Source organism: Pararge aegeria, chromosome 4, assembly GCF_905163445.1.
Source record: "Pararge aegeria chromosome 4, ilParAegt1.1, whole genome shotgun sequence".
NCBI lineage: Eukaryota > Metazoa > Arthropoda > Insecta > Lepidoptera > Nymphalidae > Pararge > Pararge aegeria.
Window position 1 is genome coordinate 14,518,997 of NC_053183.1, and position 19,972 is coordinate 14,538,968.

A 19,972-nucleotide genomic window follows, 5' to 3' on the forward strand; every position below is an offset into this window, starting at 1 on the left:
AATTGCGTTTCGTTTAATAGTGAAAATAAGTGATAGTTCAAAAACGGTATGAGAACACAATTTTTAGTTAAGTGGGTTTTATTAATTTTTGTAACTATTTTTATTCACATTTAATTCGTCTCTATTTCTATCTATAACAGTATTTACATTCATTATTGAAAAAAATATTTTTCAATAAAAGATAATGTTACAATTCTAAAATAGCAATGAAAATATTAATTATTAGTGATGGTAACTTAGCATAGCAAGAAAGAGATGGTCGTGCGACGAAGTTATAGACCCTAGATATGGGTTAAAATGAGACAATATCATACGTTTTCTTGTAACAGTAAGGGATGCAAACAACACTAGCCCGGAGTAAAACAAGTGACGTCGGGCAGCGGGCTCCATCTGTGTGCTAACCAATAACACTAAAGAAAGAACGACAGTTTGTGCATTTGTGCTATCTACTATGGTAATGTGTGATTTCTTTCGTTCGTTGTAATGTGATATAAAACGCTAAACATATAAAATCCGTGTGCTAGATGGACAAACAAAAAGTTGTGCAATCTAAATCAAACATTTATTGGAGGAAACATCGTTCTGACGCTTAACAAAGACGCCAAACGTGCAGTAAGTTGCTGTATGAATTCATATGTATTGAAAGTAGGTAGGTAGCTAGCTGGATGTCTAAGCTTGGGTAATGACCGGTTCCAATATTTAGATGTCTATTGTTGATATGCCACACATAATTAAAATTTATCATGCCAATGTTTTCATTCAAGTTCATAGGTCAAGTTACTGACTGTAGACATTTTTTTTGTTTAGGAGATGGAGGAGAATTCTGAGGTTCAAGTGGGGACTGACGTGTCTTCGACCACTATTGAGGTGCCTGGCACTGTGCAGGTGCCAGGAATACATAGCAATGTTGAGACAACAATTTATGTTGAAGAGATCAAAGAAGAACATATTAACAGAAATGTTTCTGCAGAGGCTTCACCAACAAGGCCCAACCCGGCGCAAGTAGCTGTGATAAGTCCCAAAGTTCCCTCAGAACAGGGTTGGCCCAAGAAATTTATTATCTCTCCAACTAAGGTAATTCAGTTAACTCACAATGATAAGCAAAGCACACCAATCAATTCCAAGATCTCTCCTACTAAGGGAGTTGAGTTAACTCACAATGAAAAGCAGAGCAGAGCAACCAATTCAAAGGAGGTAAGTTGTATATCATCAGGGTCAGCCCCGGAGAACAAGACTCCCACAAAGACTGAGTGCATGCAGACAACATCAACAAAATCGGAGCAGGTTCTAAGAAAACCACCAATCTTGGTGCGTTTGCGAAGGCCATCTACAAAATTGGAGCATGTGCAAAAGATAGTCTTAAAATCTGACCAGGTGCCAAGTACCCCAAATAAGTCACAGGTGGTACAAACTACACCTATGTTGGAGACTTTGCAAAAAGTGCCTCCTATAAATGAGCAGATGCCTACAAAGATTTCTCAGTTAGAAAAAAATCTAAAGCAGTCAGACTTGTTGGCACAACAAACATCAAAGATAGATCAGATATCAAAAACACCTCCTAAAGAGCTGGTGCAAAAAACCCCACCAAAAGAGCAGGTGCAAAAAACACTTTCAGAACAGGTTGACAAGAAATTGGATCAATTTAAGAAATATTTAGGGCTGAAGTCAGCTTCTAATTCAGATCACCTACTTAAAAGACCAACTAAGTCTGAGCAGGCGCAAAAAATATCAGCTATATTAGAGGTGAATAATAAGTTAGATCAGGTGAAAAACACTCTGCAGTTAACAACAACAGATATTACTATGTCTAATCCTCGAGAGAAGCAAGTATCTAAAGATGCAATAGATACTGAAGTGAACAATGCTTTAGTTAAGACCACAGATGTGCCTGAAACAATTGTAATACAAAATTCAATAAAAGAAACAAAACAAACTGAGGAGTTGGCCAAAAAACAAGAATTATCTAAGGAAACTCTTGGGAAACCTGATCCAGTCAGTAAATCTGACCACCATTCCAACAAATCAAACAAAACATCAATTCAGGATGTGCCAGACCAACAAACATCAAATAAGGATTGTTTTGATAAGGCAATCATTAAGGAATTCTCTGACAAAGTAAAGGGAGATAAAAATAATGACAAGAAATTAGCTGTTTGCAATACTTCAATTGATATTTGTCAAAAATTGACTGAAACTCAAGTAGAAATTAACTCTGATGTAACTGAAAAAGACCATAATAAGAGCATAAGCAGGGAACTCAAATCCCTTATTAAGTCAGCCAAAGAGTCTAAGATTATTAGTGAATGTACACAGCTTACAAGTAAAACCAGGAAGTCCAGAACTGCTGTAGACAGTAATAACACAAGCTTAAATACTTCTGTGGATCCAGACAAAGTACAAAATGTAAGACGTAGCAGTATCAACTCCCAAGAAAGTAACTGCAGTGAGAAGTCTGAGAAGGCTCCCATAAAAAGGTCAATGAGGTCCCAAAACCCAGAATTTGTCAATAAAGTAAAACTATTTTTAAACTCTGTAACAGGAAAGGGTCAGAAGGGGGATGAGGAAGATGAATTGGATGAGTGTAGAAAAGAAATCCACAGTGGAAATTCATCCCCGTTACCCAAAAAAAAGAAACTGTTAGACAGTCAAAAGCCAGAAGCAGTAAGTATTTTCATGTACTGCAATCATTTATAAAACCTTTTTGTAATTTAACCATTTTTATACCAATACAATACTTATCCATTTTATATATACTTATACTATACCATTTGTTATCAATAGACTCCAGAGCAAAGTCAGAGGTTGCGTTCAGACCTTTTCTGCTGGCGGTGTCACTGGGTTGCTGAACAAGCTGCCAATGAAAAGGGCCATCCTCCATTGCTATGCACAGTGTGTCCAAGATCTTTCCACTACAAATGTCTGTCAGGCACTGAACGTAATAAAATAACTAATGAAAGAACCTGGATCTGTCCGGAGTGCTTGGTTGTGCTGCATGCAGAAAGCTCAGAGACTAGGTTAGTTTTTCATTTAATAATTTATCATCTAATTATGTAATTATTTGATTATGATGCATATTGTGATCACAGCATTATTATATTATAAAAATATTTGATTTATTAGTACTGGAGTACTGAGTATATTAGTACTGAGCAGTATAAAAGGAGTATGAAATAAGCTAAAATATTGTGTATCTCTAAAATCATTGACTACTGGAAGCAGTTAAAGCTCAGTGAAGAGAAAATATCACTTCAGATATCAAATAATGGTGAAGGAAAACACTGTGAGGAAACCTGCCTCTGCATGCCTGAGCATTTTCATAACGTTCTCAGAGGCATTTGAAGTCTACCCATCCGTACTTGGCCAGTATGGTGGAGTACAGCCTAAACCTTTCTACAATTTTTGATAGAAAAAAAAATATTATCCTGAAATAACCATATAAAAGTAGCTGTAGGATATGGCTACGGTTATTTCATTTGTTACATTCTTTGTTACTTAAAGTTGTTTATGGGTTCTGATTCCATTGTAGTGTTATAAACTAAAGTATAGCTATTGATGCTGTTTTACATTCAGCCTCTCTGTTACAAGTAGGCTTGTGAGCTTACCTATCCACCTTGCAAGTATTACAAGTATAGTTGTTCAGTTGTAAAACTATACTATTTTCACGATAAGATATGTAATTATAATTATATTATTATTCATATAACCTAAGCATTTAGACATCTCCATGTAAGACCAGTCCGTTGCCTCCTCCTTAGTTCCTCCACATGAATAGTAAATACTAAGTGTAGACTATTTTGGTACCTCACACATAATTATTAAACTAAGTGTAAAACTAAAAATGTCACAAATAAACACTTTTTCTTTCTGTATGGAGCAGTTGTATTCTTAAGCCAGTATTATAATAATTTATTGCAGTTTCTGCTTATTATTCTAAACTGGATAAAGTGAGTTATTTTATATAAATTTTGCTTCCAGATCTCTAGCTATGAAGAAGATTTCCCTAGGGCATTTATGTGAGCTGTTAAAATATGCTTTGGAGCGCATGATGGATCTCAATGGGGTAAATATTTGTCCCTTTATTTTTTATATGATCACTAAGTAGTCGTTTATAAGTTGATAGTTGTTCTTATTGCCACATTTAACTTTATATTTAAGGATTGTAAATAGAATATTTTTTAGTGACGTTGTATGTGTACAATTTAAATTAAATTATTGTTTCCCATACATACTATTCGCTATTCATGCTAGCAACTGCATACGCAACATAAAATACGCCGACCGACTGCGTCGCATTAACCGCTCGCGCTTATCTTGGTTTGATGGGAACATTTATTAATTAATATAGATCAATATATATTTCATCACATCATACAGATAACTAGACTACACTAACATTTATCAAATAATTTTACTGTCACTAATTAAAATGAAATAAAGTTATAATTAGAAATCAAAGCCAAATAAAAAAAAAGAATGTATATATTGCATTTTTTTTGGAAAATTATGTTTTGGCCTACATATTAAATCAATGCAATGAAATAATTTAGTAATAAGTTGCATTGTAACATGGCCATAGGTGTGTATATAACTGGCCCTTCATCAAAAGCTGGAACTTAAATGTGTGTGTGTGTGTATGTATTTATATAAATTTTATTAGTAGCACATATTTGTTTACAAACTGTAATGGACCACAGCTGAGTACGGCTTATAAAATAATTATAGGTGATAGTTGAAATAGACCCACTGTGGCGTGCACAGGGCTTTTGACCAGGGAAGGCATAAAGCAGCAAGATGGCTTAAAATGGAGACAACCTATACGAGTAATATAAAAGTATTAGGGTAGGCAGTGCATTTGTGCATGTATGAAGTGCACGCCGCTGACTGACCCTTTATAGTAACACTGGATTTGCTGTCCCAAATATGACATAATATAGTGTATATTTTCTTACATTTCTTATAATGTAATCATTTTGTTACTTTTTAGTGTGAGGTTTATATTAAAATTGTTATAAAATAATAAACACTTATATGATTACCTAAGGAAAATTTTTGATATTACACTTGCCACTCCTTGTTGTCATACATACTTAATTGTGCATGATAAAAAAAAAGGTTACCATAATAAAAAAAGGTCTTTTCTCATGAATATCAATGAATTAATCATACAGCACGGCTAGCATTATTTATCTGCAGGAAAACGACAATATGTTTATCTTCTAGAATTATGTCCACTCTCAAATAATAAACGTGTATTATAAAACTCGGGTTAACTTCTCCATTTCCCTGTGGCCGTAGAATGGAAGCTGTGGCAGTTGATGGCCTGTCAGGGGGATATTATTTTTGTGTCCGGCCAATGAGGGGAGGAAAAATCGATTTTAGTAATTTTGTTATTTATTTGAGCATTTGAGTTCCCTGGATGATTTGGTTCAGATTAACAATAATTGAATTGTTATGCTGTACTGGAAAATAATTCCTACGGATACGCGAAGAAGTTGCGGATTTCAGCTAGTTGTATTATAATAACTGCGAAAAATTAATGTAAATAAATGGACTGTTAAAATTAAAAAAAAATATTGAGAAATGCTAATTTATTTAATTTTGAAATTAATTAATTTAATTTTATCATTTACAATATAACGCTGTTATATAATATACGTTGAAGATGTATTTGAGTAGTATGACAAATCATCTTGATAGGTCTAGTTCATTTACGACAAAATGGACGCCATTTGTCAGGTTGAAACAATGTATTGCCGAATGAGTAGTGAATATCGTTCATATTACATTTCGGTCCTGTAAAAATTAACGAATGAATCCCTTCATTCGTTCAATTACCGTCACTAAAGTTACGGTAAATAAACAGCGTGTACAATTCGCAAACCTAATGAACAATCGCTATACATCTCTTAATCGTACAAAGTGAACGGCATAGTAAAGAAATCTATGAATTGAAAACTTTCACCAGATGCATTATATAAATGTAGCATTTCGTATAGGTACGTGCTAAAGACAAAAGTATGCAATACGAAACGCAAACGCGTCGCTCGGTCGGTTAGGTGAAATGACCTTGCTAGTCGCCACTTATCTGTAGGCACTGGCTGGGGCCGCCATCTCCCCTCCCTTTCCGACGCAAAATAATCGATACAGGCGTGTCGCTATCGCCGTCTCTCTCTGTGCTAATAATAAACGATTCACGTAGAACGGAGTGTTATGCTTGTTCTGCATTTCTCGGCCCGTCCTCGGTATTTGTCATGCCTGCCCGTAAACATATTATATAGGAACTATCGAATTATCTCGTTAATGCGTGTGTTTGCACCCACTGTACCTACTCAAACAACTAAATAACTCTTGGTACGATATAATGTATAGTATATCGAGTAAATATTTTGTTCACTGGAAAAACAAATTATAAATAATTTACCTGCATAAGTATTATTATTATAAATAAAGCTGATGAAAATATAATTGTCTTAGTAATTGATGATAAATGGTTTGAAAGTAAATCTCCTAAAAAACATTGACTCTCATTACACATCGTATATTAACCAAGCAAGGTGTAAACTATATTATAATTTTATAGTACTGCTTTTAAGTATTAAGTTTAAGGAAGAGAAGTTTCTTTTAGATTTATTTCTAATATTAGAAACACATGCTTTGCTTCAATAGATAGAGGCGCAAATGGAACGGTGCATTTTATTTTTACCATAGACAAACTAATCTCAATGCCATCGTTTTTGTAATGTTCAGTACAAATTAGCACCGAAGCATCAATTGGTAAAGAAGCGCCAACTTTACTGTCTTTGGTAATTTGGCATATTTGAAATAACTGTAGTATGTACCCTACAGGTTGCGTGAACACTTAATGGTTGGTATAGTGCACGTTGCGAAACACGTGCTGCCCACTCCCCGCCAGTAATTTATTAATGACATACGCGTGGCTTCGGGTATTATCCAGAAACAATAAGGCTTAAATCTACAAAGATCTGGCTTCATATATCCCCTGAGACATAAAAACACTATATCTCATACCGAACTTAGTCTCATATAAACTGTTAATTAATTCTGAACAAAGTTAAACTACACTCTGTGACCATTATACTCTAGGAATTACATTGATCGTGGCATAACGTCCGAATAGTCGTGCAGCGTTTTTTCTCGCTCTGATAATTTAAGTGACAAAACACTGCATATAACTCTGAACCTTGTTAAAATCCGAAGCTACGTCTTACACAAACGCCTATCTGCCATCCGATTCAGTAATTTTTCAGCAAATTGCCAATCTGCCGTCTTCGTACAAAACGCGTGATTTAACAGCGACTTAGTTATGGATCTTATTTATAGAGAAGTAGCAGAAATCTTCTATGTATCTTCTATAGATACATACGTGAAGGAAAACTTTGTACTTTTTTACGAAAATTGCGCGGACGTAGGAGTATGAAAGGAGAATGCCGGAACACGGTTTCGTTTGGTGCCTCATTCAAATTGGTATCAAAAATTAAGTTTTTATTATTAAAAAAACCTCTCAAATCCCAAGCCTTAACTTCGACGGTTTAAAAATCTTTTAATGAAATAGTGGTTCTAATATATTGTGAACAGTACCATCAATAAATAGGTAGGTACAATAATCGCATGTGTCTAAAATAACCTTAATTCACGAACTTCATTTGCATGTAACTCTGCAATCCGGTGAACTAGAGTTTTAATGTTTTTGGTAATGTAATGTAATTATTAAACCCTTCAAAATGAGATAAATTCCAAGAAGGCACCTTATAAGTACTATGTGATTAGTGTTGCAAGCTGTTTTCGATAGTCATTACGAATCGTCTCGCTCGTAGGTTTGATGACTTCCAGCCTCCCGAACAAGCCGGTTTCCGTAAGGGCTTTAGTACCATAGACCACATTCATACACTGCGGCAGGTTATACAGAAGACTGAAGAGTATAACCGGCCACTTTGCTTAGCGTTTGTGGACTATGAAAAAGCCTTTGATTCGGTGGAAACTTGGGCTGTGTTTAGGTCACTGCAGAGATGCCGAATTGACTACCGGTATATCCAAGTGTTGCAGTGTTTGTACAAAAACGCCACTATGTCAGTTCGTATACAGGATCAGACTACGAGACCAATCCAATTGCAGCGAGGCGTGCGACAGGGAGATGTTATCTCCCCGAAACTATTTACCGCTGCGTTGGAGGGGACGTCTTTAAGCTTCTGGATTGGAACGGACTTGGCATCAACATTAACGGCGAGTACATCACTCAACTTCGGTTTGCCGACGATGTAGTCATAATGGCAGAGACTCTGGGAGACCTAAATACGATGCTCAATGGCCTCAGCAGAGCTTCTCAACAGGTTGGCCTACGAATGAACATGAGCAAGACGAAGATTATGTCTAATGCTCATGTTCCGCTTCAACCAGTAATCGTTGAGAACACTGCACTCGAAATTGTTGACGAATACGTATACCTAGGACACACGATCCAGTTAGGTAGGTCCAATTTCGAGAAGGAGGTGAACCGCCGAATCCAACTCGGATGGGCAGCGTTCGGGAAACTTCGTGCCATCTTTTCGTCAAAAATCCCTCAGTGCCTGAAGACGAAAGTCTTCGAACAGTGCGTGTTGCCAGTGATGACCTATGGCTCTGAAACATGGTCGTTAACTGTGGGCCTCATAAGAAGGCTTAGAGTCACTCAGCGGGCGATGGAGAGAGCTATGCTCGGAGTATCTCTACGCGATCGAATCAGAAATGTGGAGATTCGTAGAAGAACCAAAGTTACCGACATAGCTCAACGAGTCGCGAAGCTTAAGTGGCAATGGGCCGGGCACATAGTTCGGAGAAAGGATGGACGTTGGGGTCCCAAGGTGCTGGAATGGCAGCCCCGTACTGGTAAGCGCAGCGTTGGTCGACCCCCAACGAGGTGGACAGACGACATTAAGCGCGTCGCAGGTAGCCGTTGGATCCAAGCGGCTCAGAATCGTGGAACTTTGAACTCCCTACAAAAGACCTATGTCCAGCAGTGGACGTCTATCGGTTGATGTGATGATGATGAAGTACTATGTGAAACCAAATCCTATACTACATCCGGCATTCTCCTTTCCCACACTTATAGTTTATGATATATAGGTAGAGAAGGAGTGCAGAATACTCATATTTAAAAATTATGCATTAAATACATAAAAAACACATTACACACACCATGTATTTGACACATGGGTACACGAATTGAAAAAAAAAAGTACAGTGGCAGCCTTGGCGAAATCAGTGATTACCTAAAGAGGTATATAGTCTTTGTCAATAGAACCCATAATATTCAAACTTGCAATTTAAATTGATTATGGTTAAATGTCGACCAGTAGGCGACCTTTAATGTTACTAAATAGAATATTCTTCTTTGTTATTAGGACCTCATGGCTGTGGGACGTGACCATGAGATGTTAGCTTCTGTCTTTTAGGTTCGCCTCCCAGTTAAATCCTCGGCTTCGCTTTCCATCAACGTGGCCTATATTAAGCCGTTTAATACTGCCGGATGTCCTCTCAATTAGGCGAGACTATGAAAGCTGTGTTTGAGTACTTTATAATGTAAAGCTTGGATCTTCAGCTTGGCATCTTTTAAGGTGGTGTAGTCGGTGCGAATAACCGACACACGTTACGTATATTTGGGTGTTGGTAAGATTTCATACGACACAACACGTCTTGAATCGCGTTTACGGTAGTGTAAGCTGTTATCAATAGTGTTAATAACGTTTAGTATATTTGCTAATATTAATAACAATAGATACCTACGTTCGTGTAGTGCGAATTATCGAGTGAAATGACGCTTTATACGTTTTTTCCTTGACACCTTCCACACACTTGTAACACATTGTTTTAAATCTCAAAGTGATTTTCTTCGTACAAAAAATGCGTCGGCAGGTCAGTTATTTCAATGAACAGGAGGAAATTCAATGATATTTATGATATGCTGGACAAATCGCACAATTTTACATTTCCGGCATGAATTTGAGAAGGGTCGTTCGTATAAGTTCTATGTATAAGGCTGGCATTGTATTGCTAAAAATATATCTTCGCAGCCATTCGTGACTTGATTCAGTCCGGCCATCTTTCATCATTAAACTGTAGGTTACTATTTGTTTCAGTGATATGAAAATATGGACTTCAGAGTTACATTCTGTTTTCTAGTCTTTATAAAAGTAACCAAGTTTAATTTCTGTGGTATTTTGTTATAGGTGGAGCCATTCATGGTTCCCGTAGACACAGTTGCCTTCCCTGATTACGAGAAGTACGTGGTGCATCCAATGGACCTGTCTCTGATGAAGAAGAACATAATAGACGGCCTCTATGGCAGCACGGAGGCGTTTCTCGCGGACGCACAGTGGATCCTACACAACAGCATTATATTTAACACATGTATGAGTATGTTATTTTCGAAGAATTTTATTTTTATTTATTATTATTTTCTTTAACTTATAAGATGGATGTATTTATTTATTTTAAGTATAATTATGTTTAATTTAAATCTAGGCAATATGTACCAGCCGTTGCTCGCGTTTTTCATCCGCGATTGTAATACCATTTGTTTTGAGATAGAGAGTAGCCTAGGTCACTCTCCGTCCTTTCAACTGACTCTATGCCAAAAATCAAGTTGATTGCTTAGTTAGAACGTAAAGAAAGACAAACAAACAAACCCACTTTCGCATTTCTAACGTAAGTATAGATAATGCTTATGGCTCTCTGGAATGTAAGATTTACTCTTTGAGCTAAATCAAGGTTATGAGATAGGAGACGCATATAGCCGGGAAATAAATACCGAGGCGAAGTCATAAGTACTGCTGACACTCAATTGATACTTCAAAACAATGGAGTAACAAAAATCGATTCAGTCGATACGCGAAATGACTAGATATCACCCACACAAAAATTTAAAAACAAAATTGTAATTAATGTGAAAAGGAAACATGAAACGAAAGACGGACATAGGTCATTCGTTTAGTTATAGTTTTGCGTAGGTCACATACATGAAGCAAAGTAGCAAAGCAGAAAGCAGCTTATTTATTAGAGAGTAATAGGCGTGAATATGTCATGCACTCTATGCAAATGATCATCATCATAGTCAACCCATTATCGGCCTAACTCGGGGCTATGGCTAACCTCTCGTGTGTTCACACGCTTTTGACAACATTATATAGGTCTCTCGGGTATGCGGGTTTTCTCACAATGTGTACATTCATGTGTACATCATCATCATTATCATCACATCAACCGATAGATGTCCACTGCTGGACATAGGTCTTTTGTAGGGAGTTCCAAGTTCCACGGTTCTGAGTCGCTTGGATCCAGCGGCTACCTGCGACGCGCTTAATGTCGTCTGTCCAACTTTTTGGGGGTCGACCAACGCTGCGCTTACCAGTTCGGGGCTGCCATTCCAGCACCTTGAGACCCCAACGTCCATCCTATCTCCGAACTATGTGCCCGGCCCATTGCCACTAAAGCTTCGCGACTCGTTGAGCCATGTCGGTAATGTGTACATTCACCGTTAAACAAGTGATATTTAATTGATAAACACACACGTAACTTTGAGCCGTGCGTATCGATCGAACTCGATCGCCCAAAAAGTAAGAAATTCCTAGCCACTAGGAAAAACTAGTAAAAACCGCTAAACATAAATGCTGACACTTAGATACAAATATTCGTGGCATAAAGACGGAATAGTTATCTAGTATTTTGTCAGAACAACTTCAACTGACAGCACCTTTCAAATTTCGGACCGCGATAAAAGAAGAAATAATTATTCCGACGGTTATTTCTAAGGCATTAAACATTATAAATGAAATTACACGTTTTGGATTTTTCGTGATATTTTACTGTTGTTTTCAGTGCAATCGAAACTGACCGGTGCGGCCCGAGCGCTGGTGCGTTCTTGTCGCGCCGAGATGGGTGAAATAGAAGCCTGTCCGGAATGTTACTCGGCAGCCCACGCCCGGCGCCCCACTTGGTTCACCGACGTGTGTTCCACACCACACATGCTACTGTGGGCTAAACTTAAAGGTTCGTTATAATAACTCTTAAATACGCGATACAATTGACGCCATTTTGACGATATAAACGTGACGCGTCGGTTTATTATTCCCCTACAAGTTAGCGCTTGACTGAAATCTCACCTGGTGGTGACTGATGTTGCAGTATAATAATATGGTATGTGTCTGGTCTAAGAAACATTTTTTTTTACTTTTACTAACTGGTGATGCTTTGTAAGAGGGGTAAGTTAGGGGTATGGAATATAATTTATATTAAACCTCTTACCACTTGTCGGTTAGTACGATGCACCGTAGCGGAACGGCACATCTTTATCTATAGGATGGCAACTGGTAACCACAGAGAATTCAGTAATTAAAAATGCCGGGTCTAACCTGGGACCTCCTAAATACAAAACCATGAGGCTCGATACTGATTTGCAGATGTATCTCCTATAGAGGGTAACCTCTGTTGTTAGTTGAGATAGAAGACTTTTCAATCACTTAACGTGGTCCTACGTTGAATCTGTTTAATGCATTTAGTAAAACAACGTTTAAATGAAAACCGAAATAATACTTAACAAGTTTAGAGGTACATTATGTACTGTCTCTGAGACTTATCTGTGAAACCGAAATACTAATAGTTTTTGAGTAAACCACTGCCATAGTTCTTACTGAATGAAATCAGTTACAGCCCTAACATCACATGCAAAATTAAAATCATGCCACTTTATTAGGTACGCGTCGCGTAGCGTAAGTACGTGGTAGGTAGGTCTTTTATCTATAGTAGGGTTGTCATAAATAAACACTTAAAATGTTTTAAGTTAGTTTGTTTGGAAAAATAAATATGCTTCTTTTGATTTTATATGTTAACAGGGTGATTCCTTATCAAATATGCTTATGCACCCTTCAACAGTATTTAGTAATTTCGTTAAACGTCGTATAAGTAAAGTTATTTAAAATTCGTTGTTGCAGGTTTCCCATACTGGCCGGCGAAAGGCATGTCTGTCAACAGTCAGGGATTGGTGGACGTGAGGTTTTTCGGCGCCCACGACCGCGCATGGGTTCCCGCGAGAGATTGCTTCCTGTACTGCGAAAAGGATCCGAACAATTTCAAAGCCAAGCGTCAGGATATACTGGAAAGCATGCATGTATGTGTTTTTCATTATGTACTAGTGGATGTCCGCGACTTTGTCTGCGTAAAACTCTGGTTTCCTGAGAGATAAAGAAGTACTTTTTAGAACTGTATAGGTCAACAATATATTCTGTCTTACTTGACCCTACTCATTATATAATGCCATTTTTATACTGGGAAGTTATAATAAAATCCGTTAAGTAGTTTAACGTGAACGTCGTTCGCATTTATTATATTTGTAGCATTCATTAAAGTGTGCGATTGCGATTTTATCTTAAAACAATCAGGTATTATAAACATGCCTTTATTATTATGCGAAAAGGATCGTACGGTACTTTAGAATTCATACTGTGCATGGTCAAACGTCGGAAACAACCGTATACTAATATACTATTTATATTGAAGTACTTACTGAATACTCTTTAAAGCTAGGTTTCAAGGAGAGCTTGTTTAGCAATAGCTTTTCGGGATTATCATCATCATCATCATCATCTCAACCAATTGACGTCCACTGCTGGACATAGGTCTTTTGTAGGGAGTTCCACAATGCACGGTCCTGGGCCGCTTGCCTCCAACGGCTCCCAGCTACTCGCCTGATGTCATCTGTCCACCTCGTTTGGGACCGACCTACGCTGCGTTTACCGGTGCGGGGTCGCCATTCCAGCACCTTAAGACCCCAACGTCCATCGGTTCTCCGAGCTATGTGCCCCGCCCATTGCCACTTCAGCTTCGCAACTCGCTGAGCTATGTCGGGATTATGTCTGTCGCAAATCTAGAATCTGCTGGAATGAGGTTATCTCTATTATGTGACTATCTATTATAATCTGACTAATTTCAGTTAACTGAATTTTTTTGAGGTTATTAAAATTTTTGAATTTTTATAGTTGATATTAAGTGAAATTTGAAATTTTATATTTTTTGATATGGCGAATCTGATAAAAACCAGTCTTTGTCAGTTAAACTTAATTCCTTAAACTTTGTATAATTTCAAGAATAAGTTGGGTCCATTGGATGTTAGATTGAGTGTTATGTGCTCTTCTCATGTCATTGTGTTAGGTTCTCGTCCTTCCGTCTCTATCCTGGAGTAGGGTAAAAAAAGTATCCTATATCCATCTCCATGATGCAGGCTTCATCAAGCACTGTGTAGTGGTTAACCTGAACATAGGTTCACTTAGGTGAAATGCTTTACGTTTGTCTGTCCGAACGTCCGTCCTTTTATAACCATATAACTTTTAAATTAAAAGGCGTAATTAATTGCGAATAAATATGAAAAAAGCGTAATGAAACTATATTATGCGAATCTGTGAACAAAAGCCGGAAAAAGCTAAACGTAAAAATATTTATTTGCACTACAAGTTGGCTGCAATCTCACCTTTTGGTAAGTGTTGATGCATTCTAAGATGGTAGCGAGCTACCTGTTAGAGAGTATGGCCGTTATAATTAAACCGTACCTCTAATCGGTTTCTACGCGACCTTAGCTAAGCGATTTAGCATTCATACATACATACTAAATCCCTTAGCGTCTTTGTCGGTAGGATGTTAACTATCCATAGATATGGAAACCTAGCTTTACACATATAAATGAATCGTACCCACGTGTTCACTGGCCATATTACGATTTTTGGACATGAAACAATTTGTATCGTCACTAGGACTGCTTGGCCATTAACCATTTATTAAGTAGCTAAGCGTTGCGAGAGAGCAAAGCGAAGCCTTCGATATGGTTCGATGAATAATATACATAAATACTAATAATATACAGATAAACACCCAGACACTGAAATACATTTATCTTCATCGCACTACATTTTCCAGTAGTGGGAATCGGCCGGTCTTTAAAGCTTGTCTTAGCTATGCCCAAAACTTTTCATTATTTCACACGGTTGTATAATTCATATTTCTTTACTTCTTGGCGTTTTTATTGATCGATGATTCGAATATATGAAATTATTTCTATTAGATTTTCTTATAATTCAAGTTGAATTATTTCATAGATTAGACACGTAAGTTAATTATTAATAAGCAAAGAAAGTCTCAAAAAATATTTTTTAAATACCACCTCGTAAATATAATATTTAAATACATTTTAATACACTTATTAAAGCATGATAAATACAGTTTTAAGAACAGTTACAACATTACTTAACCAAAGTAAGAAAAGTTTATAAATAGTGCAATTTTCTATTAATGCATTATCGTTTTATCAAGATCATAGAAAAACCGTTTTTATCTTGTAAAATTTTCAAAAATATACATTTTATCTATATATAATGTTTTAAGTTTATTATATATACATAGGTATATATGCGAATATATATGTATATTTATGTGCATCTAACTCCCTTTTTGAGTAGTGTTTTACGCCATTGGTTGCCTGTTAGAGATCGTTTTGTAGCGATAAGGCCGCCAAATTGTATACTTTTCGTTAAATTTTTATTAACAATAAAAGTATTCATTAATTAATTTAAAGATTGAGTTATGTATCCCAAATTCACTATTGTTTGTAAACTTAACTTACGGCAGTTTTAATGGGTTTATGTACTCTACCAATAATTGTTGCCTATCTGAAAATGGCAGCTGACAATATGTACATATCTTATTAAAGTATCATGTGAGGTAAATTATATGTATGCATTTTATTTGACTTATCAAAGTTCGAGGAATCAGTGATCTTGAGTATGTTTAAAATTGGAATCAGATTTCGAAAAGTCTGTGCGACGTACGTATTTGATTCGTACTCTTCTAATATCGAGGATTATACATTTCTTTATTTCCCACAAGCGCACCAAATTTAACTTTTTTCGACATCGCTTTATTAATGATCTGAGCTGCTATTCTTTCTCCTACACTGGAATCTGGCGCTTTTATGCGGCTCCTTGCCATTCTTATCAGTATTATATCAGCTTTGTGACGATCCTTTAAATCTTTTGATCGCTGGTAGGCCATATCGTGTTCTCTGCAGTATTCGTCCAACTGGTTGATACTTTCTTTTGTGTCCGACTTTGTACCTGGCCCACAATAGTTGTATCCAGGTATATGAATTTCCATTGGCAAATGATTAATAGACCAGTTTATAACACTGCTGTCGCCATCTGTCTTCCAAAGGCTGAAAATGGACAATATAAAAGAATTTTTTTTTCACTTTTAGTAGATAATAATATAATCCACAGCTTCTCCCACAGCTTTATCAACTCTCAGAGCATTGGCGCACTAGAAAATAATATCCAAATAATGTATGTTTAATAATAAACGGGAGTAATCTTCTCATGTTACCGTGCTTTAGCAGTTGGTCACGTTAAAATTATGTATCCCGATTATATCCCCCGATTATATCCCCTGACAGTGGACATAATTTTTATCTCCCCGCAGGTGCGAAATGATAATGCAGCCTAAGATGGTAACCGACTAAACTATAACGGACTGTGGCAGTTATATTAAACCGGTACCACTAATTGGTTTCTACAATTCTACCCTAAAAAGGACCCTCCAACATACATTATGTTTAAGGAAAGTTACATCCTAGTCATTTTAAGTATATTTTGTAGCCTTTTTTTTGGGTTCCGTAGTCAAAAAGTCAAGCTATATTCCTTTATATGTGAAATTATTGAAAAATAATAATTCTCATTTTTGCTAACTTATACGTCACCTACTTTTAAACGTGCGCATTTATTAACAGCTTTAGTGTACTGATGTTGAAGAAAGATTACTTCTTTTAAACATCATTAGCTTATACATAATTGAAATCAACGATAGTAGATAGTACGGTGCGGTCAGTGGCGTGCATAGGAGGTTCACAGGGTATGTAGGTGGTATAAAATGAAGAAAATCTTCACCACGAGTTATAAATACTTAAGGGTAGGCTTTTTATAACTCTTATAAAGCCTACCCTTAAGTTAACCGGTGCGGTGACACCGTTAATTATTCTATCCGCCTATTTGTATTTTAAATATACTAATACAACACACAATCACACACACACACACACACACACACACACACACACACACACACACACTCACATATATATATATATATATATATATTATAATAGACAAAAAAACCCCCGTGCACTGAAAAACTAATTTGCATCACATAAAACATTTTCCAGTTATGGGATTACAGCCCTGGACTCGGAAAGCAGGGTCACTGCCCACAGCGTCAATCGACCATTAAAGTCCCTCGTCGCACTAAATAACAACGTACCTTTTAAGGTTTCCGTAACAAACTCCTTTTCCTAGAGGAAGCTGACAAAATATTCTCCATCTTTTATTGCGTTTGCCGTTGTTATTTGGACCTGCATCAAAGATAGATATATAGTAAAACTTGTCCGCGCAAGTACTATCGTCAAGCAGCATTGCTGCGTTCTAGTCTGAAGAGTGTCTTTGCCGCCGTAGTTATGATGTACACAGGAAGGCATTTGTAAGACTTGTTCCTTGCATGCTCTGCAATACTTTACGCTGCTTATATGCGATGGTTTTCATCAAATGAGCCGCAGCAGTTGCTCTTTTCCAATATCAACAATTTACATTTTACATTTTAAATTCATTTTTCTATCTTGTGAGAGATGAAAGCGGAGCCAGATGCTTCCAAGCAACCTTGTCATTAAGACTTTTGACGCGGGTTAAATAAACCAAGGCCATGGGGGCGTTCCTACACAACTCTAGTCCAAAAACCTAAACATAGTCCAAATGTGAACCTAAGTCGAAGTCCAAGGTTAAGGATGTATCCCCAGGGGCTCAACCACTGGCCAGTTTCGCTATCGCCCCCAACGCCACGATGATGCTCAGGCAACCTTTATGGTAGCTAGCAGCTATAATCCTTCAAAAACAAGAAAAAGAGATTATTTGGATTTATAATTTGAGCTGATCTTTTCACTATCAATGTTCCGTGTAGAAAAAAACAGCAATATTTATCAATATATTAAAACACATTTAAAAAATCGAGGTTACTACACGATTGATGAATTCCTTAACGACAAGGCTGCTTGGAAGCAGGCCACTCCGCTCTAATCTCTCACGAAACAAAAAATTCTAAAGATTGTTAAACTATAAAATGATGTGGGGAAAAAGCAATCTGCTGAGTTTCCTGCCGGCTCTTCTCAGTGGAGTCTGCCTTCCGAAACGGTGGTAGAGTCACTTCAAACAGACTGACTTATAAATTAGGCCAACTTGAAATAAATGAATTTTGAATTTTTTTGAATAGTCTATTGCAGTCTTTAATATTAAACTTCTGGACTAAAGGCCTCTCTCAACTTGGGGGCTTGGCCGTAATTACCACGCTGGGCAGACGGGATGGTAGTAGTAGCACAGAGGACGCTGCTTCCCGTTCTCCGTTGTATTCCCTTAATCGCCTCGTACGACTCAAGTGAAGGTATGCGGCATTGAAAGACAGTAGTTACAAATTACCTTTACTTTGGAATTTACTCCAAGGACGCCTTAACGGGCCATTTCTTAAACCATGTGAACTTACTGATGGAATATCAATTTCTACAATAGTATAATCTGTTGCTTCTACGTAAGAACAAAAAATTGAGAATATTGATAAACATTGCAATAAACGAAAATAGTGAATGAACATAATTCTCATTATAGAGTTAAGACTTTTTTTCTGATGTATTTATACAAGAACTTTGCGTAAAATCAATTAGTGGTACCTAATGTAAAAATTAATTAAATTATTGTTCATTTTGTTACTCAGTTATGCAGTTTCTTATTTTTTTAATTGAATACTAATAATCTTGTTGTGTTTTCCGATTAGAATATGATTACTGTCCTAATTATTATTTATATTGCTAAATTGAAAATATGTTTATGTAAAGGGTCAATTAACGAAAAGTTTTGAAGACCAAAGATACTTAATTGCTTTAAATAAAACTGTTTGAAATAATTTTGCGCACGATTTACTTGTATTTATAAGATTTTTCATAAATTTTTTTTTGTTTTAGGAGGCAGAAGATCATATTCGTAACATAACCCAAAAGTATGGGAAGTTCGTTTATGCAGCATTTAAGACACACCTCGATCCAACCAAGTTAGGTGAACAGCTTAAAATGATGGTAAGATACATTTGCAAGTTCGTTTGATGGTATATCTTTATTGAGGTTATAACCATCCTTTAACATTCTTTAGATCCCTGCATTTGATGGCGAAGTGAGGACACTAAAAGAAAAAACAGCGAGTGCATCACCAAATGCTGTTAAAAACAAAAGTCGATCAAATTCAAAAAGTTCAAAAAGTTCCGTTAATGAAAGGTAATGAGTTCAATTGGATATCTTATAATATACAACGTGTAACTGAATAACGAAATAATTTTGAAAGGTGCAAATGTATATTTCATAAGGAATAACCCTGTAAAAATATTAAATCAAAAGAACCATATTTATTTTTCTACGTGTTTGCTTATGACAAACCTATTGAAGATAGGATCGATAGACCGACACTAGCATAGTACCTACGCTACTTAATTTTATATCCGATTTCTTTATGTCAAAACAATAGCAGTGGTAAACTCAAAAACTATTAGGTTTTCGATTTCACAGATAAGTCTTAGAGACATAATGTACCTCTAAAGCATGTAAAGGATTATTTTGGTTTTCATTTACACGTTGTTGAAAAAACATTGGATTTATTTCATACCAGCTTTATTATATTCGTACGGTTTTAGTGACGTCAGCGAAAGTGAGGATGCGAAAACAATTATTACACCTCGAAAGATGGCGGATGGTGCGGAAATTGCTCGAGAGAAAGATTACCTTTCAATTGACAAGTGAGTTACAATAATTAATGTAGCGATTTTTATTAGGTTGATTTTATTATCAACCACTGTATGT

At 36.5% G+C, this 19,972-nt stretch overlaps 1 protein-coding gene across 4 annotated transcripts in view; it reads left to right on the plus strand.

Moving 5' to 3' along the window:
• Window positions 1-389: 389 nt before the first annotated feature.
• Window positions 390-19,972, plus strand: part of LOC120637676 — a 38,252-nt gene continuing 18,669 nt past the window's right edge. For 2 of the 4 annotated variants that reach the window (XM_039909619.1, XM_039909622.1), the window contains exons 1-10: window positions 390-454; window positions 808-2,661; window positions 2,782-3,014; window positions 3,976-4,060; window positions 10,224-10,410; window positions 11,872-12,042; window positions 12,984-13,159; window positions 19,088-19,198; window positions 19,272-19,393; window positions 19,807-19,908. In XM_039909619.1, coding sequence (XP_039765553.1) covers window positions 452-454; window positions 808-2,661; window positions 2,782-3,014; window positions 3,976-4,060; window positions 10,224-10,410; window positions 11,872-12,042; window positions 12,984-13,159; window positions 19,088-19,198; window positions 19,272-19,393; window positions 19,807-19,908 — 3,044 coding nt within the window. In that variant the 5' untranslated portion in view covers window positions 390-451. Of the gene's footprint in view, window positions 613-807; window positions 2,662-2,781; window positions 3,015-3,975; window positions 4,061-10,223; window positions 10,411-11,871; window positions 12,043-12,983; window positions 13,160-19,087; window positions 19,199-19,271; window positions 19,394-19,806; window positions 19,909-19,972 lie in introns of all 4 variants that reach the window. The other 2 variants (XM_039909621.1, XM_039909620.1) reach the window with 2 other exon arrangements.